Raw genomic sequence first — 18393 nt, 5'->3', positions numbered from 1 at the left:
AGCTTTCCCACATCTGGGCCACCACCCGCCCCCCCCCCCCCACCCACCCTGGCCCGGTACCACAAATAAATAGATTTCCCCCCCCTGGTGAGACAGTGTCGTTACCATAGTAACATCATCCATCCCCAACAACAGTGGACCGCAAGGGTCACTGCATGATTTACAAGATTCATCTCCACACACACACATAAATGAGCCACAGTTAAACTCTGCATATAAACCCCCCACATTGACAGATTAGTGTCCCATTGGAAACCCTCTTCCCCATCCAAAGATTACCATTACCCCCCCCCCCCAACCCCGGACATGCATCAGCGCAGTGCTAGTTAGCGAGCATGATTAGTCAAAAAACCTATTTGGTTTTCCCCATGTGAAAATTCCTCATGTTTTTTTTTCCCCAAGCAACCCACAGTTTTGTTTTCTGTCCCTAGAATACCAAATACATGTTTGTTTTTTAATGTCACAGGACTGTGAAAATGGTTCACCTCTCACTTTAAAAACTCGAACAGACGAGAACGGTTTGTGCTACGCTAACCGCCGCCGCAGTGCTAATCCATCTCGGAACCACTGTCTCTGTCTCCCCCCCCAAAAATAACATTTCTACTCGGGTGAACACAAGATAGTTGTCAACTATCTAGAAAAATGATATACTCTTCTGATTTAAGAGTATGATTCTATAAACCTCCTTTAACCTCAAGTTCAAACTACCACCAGCAGCACCCTCACCTATACCCCCCCCCCCCCCCCCGGCCGGTCTGCTGTCATAAGGGCACCGAGAGCAGCTTCTTGTGGAGGTACTGCTTCACCTCTTCAATGCCGTTGAGCTTCTCCAGCTCCTGGTAGGGCAGCTGCAGAGAGGGAGACAGAGGGACGGATCTTGTCACTGGGACCTTCTTTGCTGCAATCGGTTAACACGGTTCTAGAATGATCTGCTGCTTCTAGAACCACATTCTGTGATGTTTCAGTGCCTTGTGTACTGGCTACCAAGTTTGTGTGTGTGTGTTACCTGTAGGATGATGTAGCCCAGGAGCTGCAGGTGCCTGTCCCTCATGGCCCGGGAGCCCACCAGCACCACTGAGTTGTGACAGTAGTGCCACTTGTCGTTCACAGACATCACCACCCTGCACACACCAGATGCATTGTGGGAAACGGTCCACAAAAAGCACCATGAGACCCACGTGGGTGACACGGACACGTTCCCTCTCACCTGCGGATGGCCCGTAGGTCACCGGCGGTGACGTCCGCATCGCTCCTCTCCGCCGGGTGCCCCCCGGAGAGGGGGGCTGTCGCCGGCCCGTCGGTGGCGGAGCTCTCAGAATAGGCCACGCCCTCATAGAACCCCTGCAGCTCACAGTCCGCCTCTTGCCCGGGGGGAGGAGCCGCCACCCCGCCATGACTGCCCCCTGACTCCTCCTCCTCCAGGATCTGACCAATGGAGAACTGGAAGAGGGAGTCGGGCCCCCCGGCCCCCGGCGGCGGCGGCGGCGGGGGGGCCAGGCAGTCGGAGGGGGGGCTGCTCAGCGTGGAGCTGTCCTGGCTCTCCAGGGAGGCGTCCTTGGCCAGGCCGGAGTAGTAGTCGGGCCCCGCGGCGTAGTAGGAGCCGTACTCCGCCAGGCCCCCGGCGCCGTTGGGCCCCGGGGAGCCGCGCAGGTGCAGCGGGAGGAAGGGCTCCGGGACGGCCCCCTCCGGGTCCGGCCCCTCCCCTTTCAGCGGGCTGAACGGGGAGAACTTCTGGAAGTCCGAGGTGAGCGTCGTCATGGAAACCGCACCGTCGGGCTTGGGCGTGGCCACGGCGATGCAGGCGGGCGGGGCCACGCCGGCGCCGGGCCGGACGGGGAGGATCCGCCCCGACGCGTCCATCAAGAGCAGGAAGTCTGCAGGAAGTGACATCACCGCACATGAGTGAACTGAAGGGGGGGGGGGCCGAGAACGTCTCTGTGACAGAGGTTCAGATCTGTTCAGAAACACGTTATGTAACACTACAAGGACGTTATTCAATGCTGAAGATATTGAAAAATATTGGAGAATATACAATTGAATAAAGTAAAATATATGAAATACAGAACAAATATGCACCTTTGCACACAAATGTAGGCAACATTGAAATATAAATGTATCCAAAGAGCTTTACAATTAAACTGGCATGAACAATCACCACTATTAACAACCTGAGTATTAACGGTGGTATTCATAGTACTAACGCTAGTATTCATAGTACAAACGCTAGTATTCCCAGTACTATCCGTAGTATTCCCAGTACTATCTGTAGTATCCACAGTACTGTTAGTAGTACTACCAGCAGTATTGGTAGCCTACCTGTGTAGTATCCTGGAGCCAGCACCTCGTCCTGCTTGTAGCTCTGTTCTCCCACCAGCTGCCTCAGAGCTTCAGCCACCAGACCCTTATAACTGGCACCCGCAGCAACCAATCAGAACCCACGCACAACAGCCAATCAGAGAGCAGACAAAACAGCCAATCAGAGAGCAGACACAACATTATTGCATTTAACGCCCCCTTATCGTACCTGTGTGTCGGACCTCCCCTAGTGTACCTGTGACCTCATGACCCCGGCTCACCTGTACTTGCGGTTGACCTCGTCGGCGGTGAGGGCGTGGTCAAACATGAGCACCTTGTGGGTGTCCTGCAGGCGGGGGCCCGTGTAATCCCGGTACTCCAGCTGCACCGTGGCGTCCAGCAGGGACAGGTAGCGCCGCACGATCAGCGCGTACGGGCTGTCTGCAGGGGGGCGGTGTTAATGGCCGCAGTTATATAAGGGGCTTCTCTAACCCTGTGACCACTCAGAGCGCTTTACTGCGAGTGCCTCACGTTCACCCATTCATACGCACATTCATACTCGCATTCTGACACCGATTCATTCACCCAGTCATACACCGACGGGGTTTTCAGCCATGCAAGGCAGCAGGTCGGGAGCAGGTAAGGTGTCTGGCTCAGGGAGACCTCAACACTTTGGGATCGGTGTATGTATGTGTTGACTGGTATGTGTACTGTTTGTGTGTGTATCTTCTGTGTTGGTCTGTGTTGTGTGTATCTGTGTGTGTGTGGTGGTGCATCCAGTGTGGTGGTGTACTGACTGGTGACGTTGCTGATGAAGGTGGGGGAGAAGACGCGGTGCAGCACCAGGGAGGGGAAGTGGCCCAGCTGGAACAGGGACATGAGGATGTTGACGGTGGCCAGTGGCGAGCTCAGCGCCTTCAACTCCAGCACCACCTCCAGCTTGGAGAAGAGCTGCTGCTCGTTGGCCGGCCGGTAGCTCATTCTGCTGAAGGGGAACACCAGCTTCTGGATCACCTGGGGACCAATCGGAGAGGGGAATCCACAGCCCATCAGAGAGAGGAATCAACAGCCAATCAGAGAGGGGGTTCAACAGCCGATCAGAGAGAGGAATCCCCAGCCAATCAGAGGGGGTTCAACAGCCAATCAGAGAGGGGGTTCAACAGCCGATCAGAGAGAGGAATCGACAGCCAATCAGAGAGGGAACAGAGCTGTTACCTTGCTGTCCAGGTACTCCGCCTTCTTGACCAGGAAGTCGGCAATGGTGTCCAGCAGCTGGGTCTCCCGCAGGCGGTGGCGGGCCACGTACTTGGCGATGAGGGCCATGGTGTAGGGCGTGATGCTGTCCACCTTCTTAGGAAGCTCCGCTGCAGGGAAGGGCAGCAGACCACAGCGTCACCTCAGAACGCTCGCACCCGGTTCCATGTCTCTGCACCTTAACCGAGGCTCGCTCCTGTACGCCTCATCGCGTCGGCGGTACGTTCTCAAGTGTTCCTCGTTCTGAACCGGCCAGGTCGGTGGGTTTCAAACCGCGGGTCACCCGTTAAGTAGGTCAAAGCAGTTGAAAGGATGGCTTTACACAACGATTTGATTAACATTGTTGCCTCATACATATTTCACCATGTCTATGTTTGAAGAATCTCGTTTTGATCTCACTTTTGTGCTTTGGTAATGAGAAATGATGTGTCAGTAATGCCTCCCTTTACAGCAAACTCTTCTTTGTGGGTCAACGGTACCCACCTTACAGGGACGGACACGGCAGGAAAGAGTTTGAGATGCCTGGGATTAAGCAAACCCTATGACAATGCTATGATTCAACCCTACTCGCCTTCTGCACCACTTCCTAGCTATGGTGTGTGCGTGTGTGCGTGTGCGCGTGCGTGTGTGTGTTCTCTCTCCGTACCGGCCAGGCTGGAGATGAACCTCTCCTGCCGGTTCTGGTAGAAGAGGTGGGAGCTGAAGATGAGCTCCAGACTCTTGTTGCTCGCCTCGCGGACGCACGCCGCCAGCATCTCGTCCAGCAGCGCCATCTCCTGCTCCCTCACGCCGCTCACGCTCGCCAGCGTGTGCTTCACCAGACGCAGGATCTTCCTGCGAGGGGAGGGAGGTCGTGAACCAATGAACCGGTGGACTATGTACTGACACACACACACACACACACACACACACACACGTGTGTTGTGTGTTGAACACATACAGTAGCAGAGTACTACATACTGACACACACACGACACACAGTAACAGAGTACTACATGTGACACACACGCACACAAGGCGCTGAAACAGAGTTCCAGACCACATCACCAGCGTGCCCAGCGTACTCCTCTTCTCACCTGTTGGCCAGCAGCAGCTCTGGGCTGGAGGCGGCGGGGCCGTTGGCGCCCTCTGGTGGCTGCAGCGTGCGTAGCTTCAGCCGGTAGTAGGATAGCAGCAGGAAGAGGGTCTGGGGGTGGCGCTCCCGCTCCAGGTTCTTCTCCAGCGCCGCCAGGCAGGCCTCCGTCAGCGGGTGTTGGCAGCCCAGGTGGAGCTTCATGCTGGAGCTGAACACCATGGACACGTCCTTCTGGTTGAACTGGCCCAGCCGGGCCTGGCACTCGGCCTCCAGCACCTCCACCACCCTGCAGTCGCTGGGCAGGCCTGGGGAGTGCACCACCACACAGCGTATAACGTACACACCGACATAGACCAGTATGGTACCAGAGAGACCAGTACATGCCTGAGACAGACAAATACAGACCAGTGCATTCCAGTAGAGAAGGTACAGGGATTGATAAGGGACATCTTAACTTTACTTATCCTTGCATATGAAATGGGAACCGTAATACATCTCAGGCCAGATCTAGAGAGATCTGGTCAGCGATGGGAACTGCAATACATCTCAGGCCAGATCTTGTGATCTGCTTCCAAAACAGCAATCGCCTTCAAGTAGGCTGTGCAATTTGTGCTCATTGGGGTTTTGAAGTCAAATACACTAAACCCTGCACTGTCCTTCCTTGAGTTAAGACTTGTTGAGTAAGTGTTGAGATAAGAGTAACAGACTTGTATATCTCTCGTCCCTATGTCGTGTGATTTTAAATCCCAGTGAAGTGAGGGAGGGAAGGAGGACTCACCGAGGGCCGCCACGGCGTACAGACAGTTGACCACGCTGAAGTTGTCGAACTTGGCGCAGTCACCGATGATGTCATCGCAGAGCGTCTGGAAGTCCTGCTTCTCCAGGATGTCCCGCCCCTCGCTCTCCTCTGCTCCTCCCCCTCCGGGCGGGCAAGACGCCGCCCCTGCCGGAGCCCCTCCTTCGGAGGCGGCGGCAGTTGCGGTGGCGGTGGAGGTTCCCGTCCCTGCCGCTAGTGCGCCGCCGCCCTGCAGCAGCTGGCTGATCTTGTGCAGGGCAATGGGGTAGTGGTTGTGGGAGATCTTGCCCGGGTTCTGGGTGACCCAGCGCAGCACCTCGTCAGGCCGGCGCGAGCGCTCGATAAGCCGCTTGAGGGTGAAGAACGTGTCGTAGCTCATCTTCTCCTGGATGAAGTTCCACGTCTTCTTGCGCCCCGAGGCCAGACCACCGCCACCCAGGGCGGGCCCGCCGTTGCCGTGGCTGTAGTGGTGGTGGTGCAGATGGGCATGCTGCTGCTGGAAGTGGTGGAGGTGTGGGGGTGGGACTAGTGGAGGAGCCAGGTGTGTGGGCGGGGCCAGGTGTGCAGGGGGCGGGGCGTGGTGAGGGTGGGGGTGGTAGTGGTGGGGTGGGTGATGGCCGTGGAAGTGGGGCCCGCGGTGAGGCTCTGCGCGGCCCTGGTAGAGGGGGTAGGCGGGGCTCTGGGCCGAGGGGTGGTGATGGTGGTGGTGGTGGTGGTTCTCCATCATGGTCATAGCTCCTCCTCCACCCGCTGAGAGCTGAGTCCTGCGGGCCGGCTTACCCCCGGCTGGCCCACCACCCCCACCGGCGCCGGCTGAGCTGTAGAGCCGTGTGGTGTACATGGCGGCCAGGGGGAGGGGCCCGAGGCGGGGGACACGGGGGAGGGTGCGGAGGGAGGAGGGGGAGAAGGGGAGGTGGAGGCTGCCGGAGCTCAGGAGCTTCCAGCCAGAGAGGAGACGCAGCATAGTCCAGAAGCTGGCCCAGACGGGCAGCAGCACTCACTACACCTGCACGCGGACAAACAGAGACAGAGACAGAAACAGAGACAGAGAGAGAGAGGGTTATTCTGTTGTGGTTTGATCATTTACATATTTGAAGCCTAATTTACTTTTTTATACTTTGGCCCATGCTAAATGACCTGTTGCATTGAATTCAAAGAGAAACATTGACAGACATTTAGACTAACAGGAGGAGGTGGTAATATGGTAATAAGACATTGAGACAGACAAACAGTCAAGAGAAGAGGGGATAAATGGTTGAGAGACATTACATCCTGACAGTCAGGAGGTATTACAGGTGGCGAGAGGCATTGTGATAGAGTGAGAGGGTGAGAGACACAAAACAATAGCCACGCAGCAGGACAACAAGTCGAGTACAATAGAAACAGGCGGTAACCTGGCAGAAGTAATCCATTCTTTGAAAGCAGTCCACATTTCACCAGAAGATTCAAACACTTATTATGCAAATATATCCTGTATTGGCTCTAGTGTTACATTGTATTATAGGTTGTTCTGCATTTGTATGTCAAATCATTTGAGTTATAGGATTAGAGTTGATCTAGAGTTTAATCTCTACCATGAATCCTAATCAGCCGTGTTACTGGTTAAGGATCTGATAATGCTGTTAAGATCAGTTGCCAACAAAGTATATTAAAGTATCCTCCCGTTTACTGAATCTGGAGATGGAAAGAAGGGTCCAACACCCACCATGGCAACAGCATCATGGCCACCAAAAATGAACATTTAACGAAATACACTTATAGTAAACGAGTGCCTACTTGTCTATGCATTCAGGGTTGTAGCTTCTCATGTACCCTTCCTAAGCATATTCCTCCAAACCAACCGGTATGCATTCACAATCTAGCAACATGTTTCAACACGTATGCATGTATAGATCTGCAATCAATGTTAAACAAAGTCCATTCAAAACGCAAACATCAACGGGCTGTGCAAAGTAATAACTAACAATTTGGCTTACTACACATTATTATCGTTCATACAACTCATTATTCGTAATAGAGCCAAGGGCGCAGGTCTTAATTCTTGCTGGACTAAAGCTGACGTCATGCACTGCAATGAAACACTCCATCGTTTCCATCGGACGGATCCCCTAGACCCCAACCATAGCAGGGTCACATACAGGGTCAATTTAAAATCGGATGTATGTGAAATGATTCACGCTGACAATCTAGGCGTTGGCTACTGCAAGTGAACGTTAGCAGTGAGCTAGGGGACTTAAACACACAAGTCAAGAAGGCGAGCTTGACATTTCAGTTAAAGCCATATGTGCAAAGGTAAAGAGTAAAGCGATGCATAGTGCGCATGTAATGAACATACTTACATTTTTCTCTAAGGCAATCTGAGGTGTTCAACTAGAGAAACGAAGCCTGAGTGCAGCTACCGCTAGCTCCCTGCTAGCCCTGGGCCATTCGCTCTGAAACGTCAAGTTTCATCAGATTGTTAGTCGGTCCAAGTGTGAACTCGAGTTTCTTTGCAAGTGGCACCCACAGACACAATTCCATTGATGGCCTTTTTTTTTAAACTTTTTTTTCTACGTTGGCTGCTTGGTCATGCAGCCATGAGCAGCTTTTCGCATTAGTACGTTTCCTGGTCCACCCTCCAACCTGTGTCCACAGCCGTGTAGTCATGATCAATTGTGTGGCAAAACGAGTTTGGTTTTATTACTGGTTACACGGGCTAAAAATACACGAACTGACTTTGGGTTGGAGTGGCTAATGGACTTCCAGCGGTCGGACATAGGTCGCTGGGTGTCGGTAGAGTAATGACAGTGTGTGTATTTTGAACAGATTACCTCATAGTTTGCAAACATCCGCACTCGTAAAATGTTGAAGTACGATAGTCTGGTTGCTTGCTATATGAGGTATGAACGGACAGAATAGCCCCGATGACAGCAGCTTCACTTCTGGCGAGCAGCCCCGGCGAACGCCATCTTTTCCTTCCCGGAGTGCAACAGTGAACTTCTTCGGCTGCTGTCACTTGTAATTCCACACCGCCGCATGTCGCCCCCTGCTGGCCAATGGACGAACTGGCACAGTTGACAAATGTGACATATCTGAATACTTCCACCACCAGAAGGCGCTCTAAAACCATACATTTTTATATAAAATACACACATTGTTTTAAATGGGAAGCACTGTGTACATGAGTGAATGCAGTGGTCTGTGTAAAATAAATATCATAATGATGATAATAAAAAATATATATATATTGACAATAAGGTTTCCGCAAATGTATTAAGAGTAATATGTTTGCTTTTTTCTACTCTACTTGATTCCCACTCTTCACAATTGTCTCACAAAAGTGGCATATAAGATGTATAACAAGGTAAGAAGGTAATTCACCCCTATTGTTGGGTACAATTGGTTTACGTCACATTGCAAACGTCATCGCGCAGCTCACGTCTCCATTCGATAACAGTAAAGATGGCGCAGGAGTTGGGCCATGGAAAGGGACTTTTCCTTGGTGTTTGACCGCGACAGTATTGCTCCTGTTATCAAAACGTCCCACTCAAATTAAACAATCTCGAGGGTCCACGATGGCCCACCGGTACCTCCGGCTATCGGAGGGGTGCAGGCACCTGCTGAGACGCCTGCAGCCGTCCCAAGTCGCAGCGGCTCCGAGCACTGCGCGCCTGGTATGTGTCTCTCGCTCGCTTGCTCGCACGTTTTGAATGATCCGTTCAAGGGATCAAGTGTCCCGTGAATCTAATGACCCCATACCATGTGTCCGTATAACGGTTACAGCCTTTGCAGAGGTCTGTGTGTGGACGAAACAGGACTTGGGGTGTCCGTGACTTTGTGTTATCTCGCAGCGTGCTGCCGCTGTGGACCAGAGGCCCCGCATTGACATTGATGCTGTTGTTTTGCTCTGACAAGTGAAGCTGGGTCGCACAACAAATGGCCACACTAGACCTGAGATGTGTAATACTGCCCTTTTTTCACTGTCAGCAGACAAAACGGCCTATTTGCTATCCCAGACGTCTAGTCTGCTCAATTAACATCATGACCTCTGTTAAATTACACCTGTAATACCTGATCTCTGAAATGTTGGGAGGACATTAACATTAGGTTCATGGGGTCGTTTGGTTGCTCCAAGGTAAACGCAGTGCGTGTGTTTTCACCACAGACCAGTGCTCAGAGTGTGAGGTCATTCATTTTCACATAATGACAGTTGTATAACAGTTGTATTGTCAGGTGTGCAGACTCCGTCTGCAGTCTGCACATCAGCAGTGCCGGCGTTACACCGAATTCTGCGACCCACCGAAAAGTGTGACCCCAGGGGGCGGGTCTTTCTTTGCTTGATACAAATGTTAATTCTAAACAGCCTTTTACACAGTAGCCTATAATAGGAAATGCTTAAAGGTAAATCAACGTAACTAAAGACTGACTGTAGCTTTTTATGGGGAAAGAAGCAACGGTGATGCATCTTGCAGAAAATGTGCAACAGTGCGATGGGGTCACACTTTTCGGTGGGTCGCAGAATTCGGTGTATCACCGGGGCGGCACGTCGAAACACGCGGCACGGTTAATTGTCGACACCTGTCGCATGTGTTAATGTTTTGGACCATATTAATTGACCAGTCGGTAACCTAGAAGCAGACTGTTTATTATGGCTAACTACAGAAGATAACGGCTGTCTTGCGGTGCGGCCCCATAGGTGTCTAGTCCTGCCGGGAGCCAGACCGTAGCAGAGGGAGGTACCGTGCTAGCGGCGGTACTAGGAGCTGTGAGACGTTTCTGCGCCAAACCTCCGAAAGGTACGACCCCGACGACAGGTGGCGGTTTGACCAATACCTGTGTGTCCGCCTGCCTACCCATGGCTGTTGCCATGACTACACGAGTCGACATTGTTGTCTCTACTGAGGTAACGCTGGGTCTCTTCCTGTCCCAGGGTTTGAGAAGTACTTCCCTGAGGGCAAGAAGACACCGTCCAGCGCTGAAGCGGCCAAAGGTACCCCACCTCCTCCTCATCCAGCCTTTTTTTTTTTTTGGTCTTGCTAAAGACTGCTTCTCTCCACTCTGAATACTGCTCAATGACATACTGACACATACCCCTCTGCCCCGCCCCCTCCCCTCAGAGGCCAAGCCAAGCAATGGGCAGAAAAGCTCTGGGAGATCGGGAGGAGGAGGAGGAGGGGGAGGAGCCTCGGGAGGAGGAGGAGGAGGTGGAGGAGGAAAGAGAGGAGCCCGGAAAGAGGACTCCACTTGGCAAAGTCGCCTGCAGAAGGTGAGACTTCTGAGATTGATGACGTCACTAGGGCCAGAGTAAGGGGTGGGATGATGTCATTAAGAATGTAATGATGACGCCACGAAGGCTCGAGGGGCGATGACCCTGACCCTCAAACATAAGCATTATGTCATTAAGAATGTAATGATGACACCACGAAGGCTCGAGGGGCGATTACCTGTTTATTAGTGTGCCGAAGCTTTGGGGCGATATTGTGGCATTGACGACAAAACACTGTCGTTGCCAGGGCGATGTGCCGTGGGACGACAAGGAGTTCCGACTGGTCCTCCTGAGCGCGGTCGCGTTTGGTGGCACCGTCACCTACCTGCTTCGCGACGGAGGCCGCGAGGTCACCTGGAAGGACTTTGTCAACAACTGTCTCGCCAAAGGAACGGTAAGGCTCCAACGGCCCTTCAAAACCCCGCTCTGTCTCGCCGGAGGCTTTTTCCTCACGCAGTGTTTCATCACGTTTTAACTCGTTAGTACAATTTAGCGGTGGGCTGGGAGTGGAGCCACCCGAACCCCTCATGAGCCAGCCCCTCTGTCACGTTGGAGCAGTTTGATTGGTTCATTTTGGACCGTCTCTAAGGTGATGGGATCTGTGTTGCCGGGCAGGTTTGAGCCAGTTTGTTTCCGGTGAGTAACTGGTGTGGCGTCTCCACAGGTGGAGCGGCTGGAAGTGGTGAACAAGCGCTACGTCAAGGTGGTGTACACTCCAGGGACGCCCGTCGATGGGGTAAGTGAAGGTTTCAAAATGAGAAGATGATGATTATAATAATGCATTATTATACATTATTGCATACATTTTCCGAAGGCTCCTTTTTTCCACATCGCATCTCTCTCTCTCTCTCTCTCTCTCTCTCTCTCTCTCTCTCTCTCTCTCTCTCTCTCTCTCTCCCTCTCCCTCTCCCTCTCCAAGAGTTAAACTGAGTTAAATGACTTGTACAAATTGGCTTTTACTAGAGATTTATTTTTTTAAGTAGTCAGTCATTGATGGAGATGTGTGTGTGTGGGAGGGTCCCAGAGCCAGGGTGCATGTCCCTCTGATAGACCTTTCCTGTGTTGGTGTGTTGTGGGTCCAGTATGTGTGGTTCAACATCGGCAGCGTGGACACGTTCGAGAGGAACCTGGAGACGGCCCAGTACGAGCTGGGCATCGAGGGGGAGAAGCGCTTGCCCGTGGTCTACTCCACGGAGAGTGACGGGTGAGGAGGCCCGTACCATACACACGGCACTTACTGCTCACTACCTTCTACCTGTTCAGCAGTCGCTTTTATCCAAAGCCACTCACAGATAGACACATACACCTCATTCAGGAGCCGGTAGGGGTTAGGGTGTATCGCTCAAGTGTAGACATGGGGGATCGAACCCAGAACCAATCTGCCACTACACCACCCTGCCCCCGTACACCCACTATCATTTAATCTTAAAAGGTATGAGACATGTTTGTCCAAAACTCACTTACAGTAAATTTGGATTCATCCTCATCTCCGTCATAAAGCAGGTAGACATTGGGGTTTGATTCCAGTACCTTATGGCCGAGAGATTGAACCTACCCTAGCCACCACGCTGTCCTGCCGCACATACAGTACCATCCATTTCTGTAAACCTTTTTCCTGTCATTTGTACTGGTCCGACTGATCAAACTGGACTCAATGATCTAACAGCAGTGTGCGCTCCACGCTCTCCGTCTCTCCGTCCCTCTCCAGAACATTCCTACTGAGCATGCTGCCCACAGTGCTGATCATCGGCTTCCTGCTCTTCATGGTGCGGCGGGGGCCGGGCGGGGCCGGGCGTCCGGGCCGGGGGGGGATGGGTGGGCTGTTCAGCGTGAGCGAAACCACGGCCAAGGTGCTGCGGGAGGAGATCGAGGTGAAGTTCAAGGACGTGGCGGGCTGCGAGGAGGCCAAGCTGGAGATCATGGAGTTTGTCAACTTCCTGAAGAACCCCAAGCAGTACCAGGACCTGGGGGCCAAGATCCCCAAGGTCAGTCCGGGCCCCACCCACCTCACCCTTGTTTAGAGCATGTTGGGGGTGGGGGGGGGGGTTAAAGCCAGGGTAGGCATATGAAGAGACCAGCTGGAGAGTAAGTGTAATTTTTCCAATCCAAAAAAAATCCAGCACCTCATATCCAGCATCCTTCCAAATCCTTTCCCCCCAAAACACGGACCAGACAGAGCACTAGCTTTAGCAACAGGTCTGCCTCGCCTTGTGGAAGACCTCAGTCATGTGTGATGAGCGCTCAGACAGAGTGAGCCCATGTCAATTAAAAGTCACTGTGTTCTTTGGACTTAACCCTTGTTACTCTCGACTGACAAGCTCTTTCTTTCTTTCTTTCTTTCTTTCTTTCTTTCTTCAGGGGGCCATTCTGACGGGGCCCCCCGGCACGGGGAAGACCCTCCTGGCCAAGGCCACGGCGGGGGAGGCAGACGTCCCGTTCATCACCGTCAACGGCTCAGAGTTCCTGGAGATGTTTGTGGGCGTCGGCCCCGCCCGAGTGAGGAGACCACACACACACTGTATTATAATATAATACACACACACACACTGTATTATTATATAACACACACACACACACACACACAGTATTATAACACACCACCACATACACACACACACACACTGTATTATTATACAACACACACACTATTATTATTCAACACACACACTGTATTATAACACACCACCACATACATATACACTGCATTATAACTCACCACCACATAAACACACACTGTATTATTATACAATACACACACACACACTGTATTATTATATAACACACACACACACAGTATTATAACACACCACCACATACACACACACACACACTGTATTATTATACAACACACACACTATTATTATTCAACACACACACTGTATTATAACACACCACCACATACATACACACTGTATTATAACAAACCACCACACACACAAACACACTGTATTATAAGTACCACATACCCAATCAATATGCTTCTCTCTTCACCATTTCCTTCCGTCAGGTCAGAGATCTGTTTGTCCTGGCGAGGAAGAACGCGCCGTGCATCCTCTTCATCGACGAGATCGACGCGGTGGGCCGGAAGAGGGGGAGAGGGAACTTCGGGGGCCAGAGCGAGCAGGAGAACACTCTGAACCAGCTGCTGGTGGAGATGGACGGTAGGACGGACCCCCACTGTGTGTGTGTGTGTGTGTGTGTGTGTGTGTGTGTGTGTGTGTGTGTGTGTGTGTGTGTGTGTGTGTGTGTGTGTGTGTGTGTGATAAAGAACGAACCATTTTATGCATGGATACAACGATAAAGGCAGAGCTAAAGAGACTCGTATTCTCCTCGTGTTCTGCTCAGGCTTCAACACGGCCACCAACGTGGTGGTCCTGGCCGGGACCAACCGACCCGACATCCTGGACCCTGCGCTGATGCGGCCCGGACGCTTTGACCGGCAGATCTACATCGGTGAGAAACAAGGGGGCGTCTAGACATAGATACATAGATGAGACATTGCATCTAGGACAGATGAGGGTTGTAAATGCAAAAGAGCACAAAATAGTTGCAGAAATGAACTTATTTAATGTATGCATACACCAGTCTCCTCTTGAGCAGATCTCAGAGTACAGTCTCACAGAATGTGAGTACAGGTTCGCCCCCTCCCCACAGTGCACTTATCCCTACATGAAAGGAGGTAGAGAAAGGCCAGAGGCCCCTGCGTCGTTGCCAATACGTGCAAACTCTTAATTGTTTGTGGTCAGCAGTAAGGACAAAACAAGAAGACCCATAACAAACTCTGTGGCTGGACTCTGATCTGTCTCCTCTGTTCTTCAGGCCATCCTGACATCAAGGGCCGCTCGTCCATCTTTAAGGTCCACCTCCGGCCTCTGAAGCTGGACCTGAAAATGGACAAGGACGCTCTGGCCAGGAAGATGGCCGCCCTCACACCTGGGTTCTCAGGTAATCACCGTTGATGAGAGGTGGAGTTGGTGCTTCGTCTTGGGAGGTCTTTGATCTAGAATCTTTTTAAATTTGCTTGTGTGTGTGTGTGTGTGTGTGTGTGTGTGTGTGTGTGTGTGTGTGTGTGTGTGTGTGTGTGTGTGTGTGTGTGTGTGTGTGTGTGTGTGTGTGTGTGTGTGTGTGTGTGTGCAGGCGCTGACATCGCCAACGTGTGCAATGAGGCGGCGCTGATCGCTGCACGCCATCTGGCGGACTCCATCGACCAGAAGCACTTTGAGCAGGCCATCGAGAGAGTGATCGGAGGTGACGCACACATGGAGAGACACACACACACACACACACACACACACACACACACACACACACACACACACACACACACACACACACACACACACACACACACATTCCTGATGGTTGTGGTTTGTACTGGTTCTGGTTGTGTAATGGTTTCTGATGGTTGTGGTTTGTACGGGTTCCTGATGGTTCTGGTTGGTACGGGTTCCTGATGGTTTTGGTTTGTACTGGTTCCTGATGGTTCTGGTTTGTACTGTTTCCTGATGGTTTTGGGTTGTACTGGTTCCTGATGGTTCTGGTGGGTACTGGTTCCTGATGGTTCCTCTCGGTCCTGGTTGTGCAGGTCTGGAGAAGAAGACCCAGGTCCTGCAGCCCGAGGAGAAGAAGACGGTGGCCTATCACGAGGCGGGACACGCCGTGGCAGGCTGGTACCTGGAGCACGCCGACCCGCTGCTCAAAGTACACACTTAACTACTCACTCACACACTCCCACACTCACTCACTCCCACACTCACTCCCGCACTCACAATGCTCTAACATACAGAGCGATACCACTGCACAACTCTACCACACTTCATCAACACACTTGATGCTACATTACCCTTCTACACATTGCTGTATCGCGCCACACATTATTGCAAATCACTACTGTGCACAATTCTTCTACACACATAAATTACACAAACCTTGAGCAACAACACGCCTCAACACGCCACACACCATGAGCATGAGTAAGGTCAGTAGATATCGCTTGCGGCGGGAAACACTGACTGTGTTTCCGACGGACTCTCTGGCTGACGGATGAACTGTTCTGACCGTGTGTGTGTGTGTGTGTGTGTGTGTGTGTGTGTGTGTGTGTGTGTGTGTGTGTGTGTGTGTGTGTGTGTGTGCGTGTGCGTGCAGGTGTCCATCATCCCGCGGGGGAAGGGTCTGGGCTATGCCCAGTACCTGCCCAAGGAGCAGTACCTGTACACGGCGGAGCAGCTGCTGGACAGGATGTGCATGACGCTGGGGGGCCGCGTGGCCGAGGAGATCTTCTTCGGACGAATCACCACCGGGGCGCAGGATGACCTCCGCAAGGTCACGCAGAGTGCCTACGCCCAGGTATCTAGTACTAATATATACTTTACCATTATACTGTGTATTATCTGATACTATATGGTTACCCAGAGCGCATACGCCCAGGTCAGTAGTGCTATTATACGTTTCTAATCGTATATTATATGGTCCCCAAGAGTGCCTACTCCAAGGTCATTAGAATGAGTACATTATAATATATATCATATGTAGGGTTGGCATTCTTCAGGATCTGCTCTGTCTGTGATGTTATGAAGAGTCCCATGCTGATGCACTATGGACATGTGGGGGTGTAGATGCAGTCAAGGTGTAGAGGAGATCTTTTTTTGTTCGGTGTACATACTTATGCTTGGGATATAGTAAAGGAGTGGGCGTTAAGGGCGTTACGGTGCCTGGTGCCGATGTGCATGTTGAAACGGTTACGGTGCAGGTTTGATGCCCTGGCTTCATAACTACTGTCAGAGGAATACTGCAGGTAACTAATTGTGTGTGTGTGTGTGTGTGTGTGTGTGTGTGTGTGTGTGTGTGTGTGTGTGTGTGTGTGTGTGTGTGTGTGTGTGTGTGTGTGTGTGTGTGTGTGTGTGTGTGTGTGTGTGTGTGTGTGTGTGTGTGTGTGGTCTTTCTCCAGATCGTCCAGTTCGGGATGAACTCCAAGGTGGGCCAGGTGTCGTTTGAACTGCCGCGGCAGGGGGAGATGGTGCTGGAGAAGCCCTACAGCGAGGCCACCGCCCGGCTGATCGACTCAGAGGTGCGCGGCCTCATCAACGACGCCTACCTGCGCACGCAGGCGCTGCTGATGGACAAGAAGCCGGATGTGGAGAAGGTGAGGGCATCTTCTTCTGGTTGCACTGTTTGTGGATGAGGTGTTCCTCATACCCTGCACGCAGTACCCTAAAGAAGTGCTATATAAATGCAATAAATTTGTATAAATGTATTATGATTAAGTTGTTTAACAGGCCAAGCAACTTAAACTGGATTGAGGCTGGTAGGCTTAAATTGTATTTATTTTAGTCGTATTGGACATGGACAAGGATCAGGGTAAAAATAACTGAACCAAGCAAAGGTCATGCAGGTTAGCTTATGTAGCAGGGTGCTAGCAGGTAAAGGGGCATTCAGCACTCAGTTAGCCTAGCCTGTACAAACTAACTCATCATCTTACAATCAACCTCTATTTAAAAGTGAATCTGAGCCCCTTCAACCATCGGCGCTTGTTGAGCCCCTCTCTATCTAAACCAAACAATGAAACGATGCCTGGCCAGCTGACCTCTATTCAAATCTTTCCAAAAGAGGAACGCCCAAATTAGGCCCACCTTCAGCCCTCCACCCACCCACCCAGCCAGCCAAGTTCTGTTCCCCCTCCCGCTGTGCACGCTGACGTAGTTGTGCCTCCCCTCCACCAGGTGGCGCTGCGGCTGCTGGAGAAGGAGGTGCTGAACAAGGAGGACATGGTGGAGCTGCTGGGCCCGCGGCCCTTCGCAGAGAAGTCCACCTACGAGGACTTTGTGGAGGGGACGGGGGGCTCAGAGGAGGACACCTCCCTCCCGGAGGGCCTGAAGGACTGGAACAGGGAGAGGAAGGAGGAGCCGGCGGAGAGCCAGGAGGAGCAGGTGACGCGGCAGATCTCCAAGGACATGCCCTTTTAAGGAGCCTCCTCCTTACGCTCCTCCACCAATCAGGAGGGCGCTGACATCACGGGACACCTTTTTCATGAGGCCGGGGCCGCACGGACTGGGAGCTCCAGGAAGGACTGGCCGAGTGCTCTCGCCTGCTGCCCAGAGAGAGAGCGACTGGGGGAGAGAGAGAGTCAAGCCCCCCCCCCCCCCCCAAACACCACCTCCACCACCTGGGCTCAGCTAGGGTTTGTACCAGAGTTACTGTTTCAGATGATACCATGAATACTATGAATTAGTGAGAATGATGCTCTGACACATGAAATACTTCTCCTCCTCCTCTTCTCTGGTGGAGGAGGAGGCTTTTAAGAAGATTCTCGAGGACATGGATGTTAACTCTTGACCAATGAAATCTAGGGAAGGCTGGTTGTATCTTGAAGTCAATTTTTCAAGTGTACCAACTTGTTGAATTATTGGCTGTCTAACGTCAAACCAATATGTCATCAAATTCATATTTAAAAAAGTGTCGTAAATGCAAAAATAATGTAAACCAGTCTCCTGGCGGTTACATGGTTGTCTTTGTGTTGTATGTGGTCTAAGGTAAATGGAGGAATCGCCACAAAAAAGATTGATCAAGCTCATGGGTGGTGTGTGGTTCATGTGAAAGCTGGGGCTTGCAGTAACCTTTAAATGTTTCCTACCTGGGTTGCTCTGGTACCGCCATAAAAACACTCATATGACAGCCGCGTCTGTTCTTGCAATAAACTGCTGAAAACACTGACATTTGCCTAACAACTCT

At 51.9% G+C, this 18393-nt stretch overlaps 2 protein-coding genes across 3 annotated transcripts; one reads left to right on the top strand and one right to left on the bottom strand.

The window, feature by feature from the left end:
• Positions 1-38: 38 nt before the first annotated feature.
• fastk (Fas-activated serine/threonine kinase) lies at positions 39-8376 on the bottom strand. 2 transcript variants are annotated; one of them, XM_084480637.1, is made up of 12 exons: positions 8231-8376; positions 7760-7852; positions 5403-6426; positions 4626-4929; positions 4196-4383; positions 3511-3659; positions 3093-3309; positions 2577-2736; positions 2317-2408; positions 1208-1874; positions 1007-1121; positions 39-848 (listed from the first exon to the last, which is right to left on the bottom strand). In XM_084480637.1, the coding sequence occupies exons 3-12, from the start codon at positions 6382-6384 to the stop codon at positions 762-764; spliced, it is 2961 nt and encodes a 986-aa protein (XP_084336763.1). In that variant the 5' UTR covers positions 6385-6426; positions 7760-7852; positions 8231-8376; the 3' UTR covers positions 39-761. The 2 variants fall into 2 exon arrangements, with proteins under 2 accessions (XP_084336763.1, XP_084336764.1); XM_084480638.1 differs by lacking the exon at positions 7760-7852.
• A 485-nt stretch (positions 8377-8861) lies between these two features.
• Positions 8862-18364, top strand: afg3l2 (AFG3-like AAA ATPase 2). The gene is made up of 17 exons (XM_084480845.1): positions 8862-9073; positions 10096-10195; positions 10330-10389; positions 10517-10665; positions 10913-11059; positions 11330-11401; positions 11748-11869; positions 12374-12650; positions 13024-13161; positions 13673-13826; positions 14011-14118; positions 14485-14610; positions 14803-14913; positions 15251-15366; positions 15811-16011; positions 16613-16807; positions 17385-18364. The coding sequence occupies exons 1-17, from the start codon at positions 8975-8977 to the stop codon at positions 17625-17627; spliced, it is 2418 nt and encodes an 805-aa protein (XP_084336971.1). The 5' UTR covers positions 8862-8974; the 3' UTR covers positions 17628-18364.
• The last annotated feature ends 29 nt before the right edge of the window (positions 18365-18393 follow it).

This window comes from Micromesistius poutassou, assembly GCF_964030765.1.
Source record: "Micromesistius poutassou genome assembly, chromosome: 16".
In the NCBI taxonomy this organism is placed as follows: Eukaryota; Metazoa; Chordata; class Actinopteri; order Gadiformes; family Gadidae; genus Micromesistius; species Micromesistius poutassou.
The sequence above is the reverse complement of the archived record's forward strand: the minus strand, read 5'-3'. Positions and strand labels throughout refer to the sequence as shown.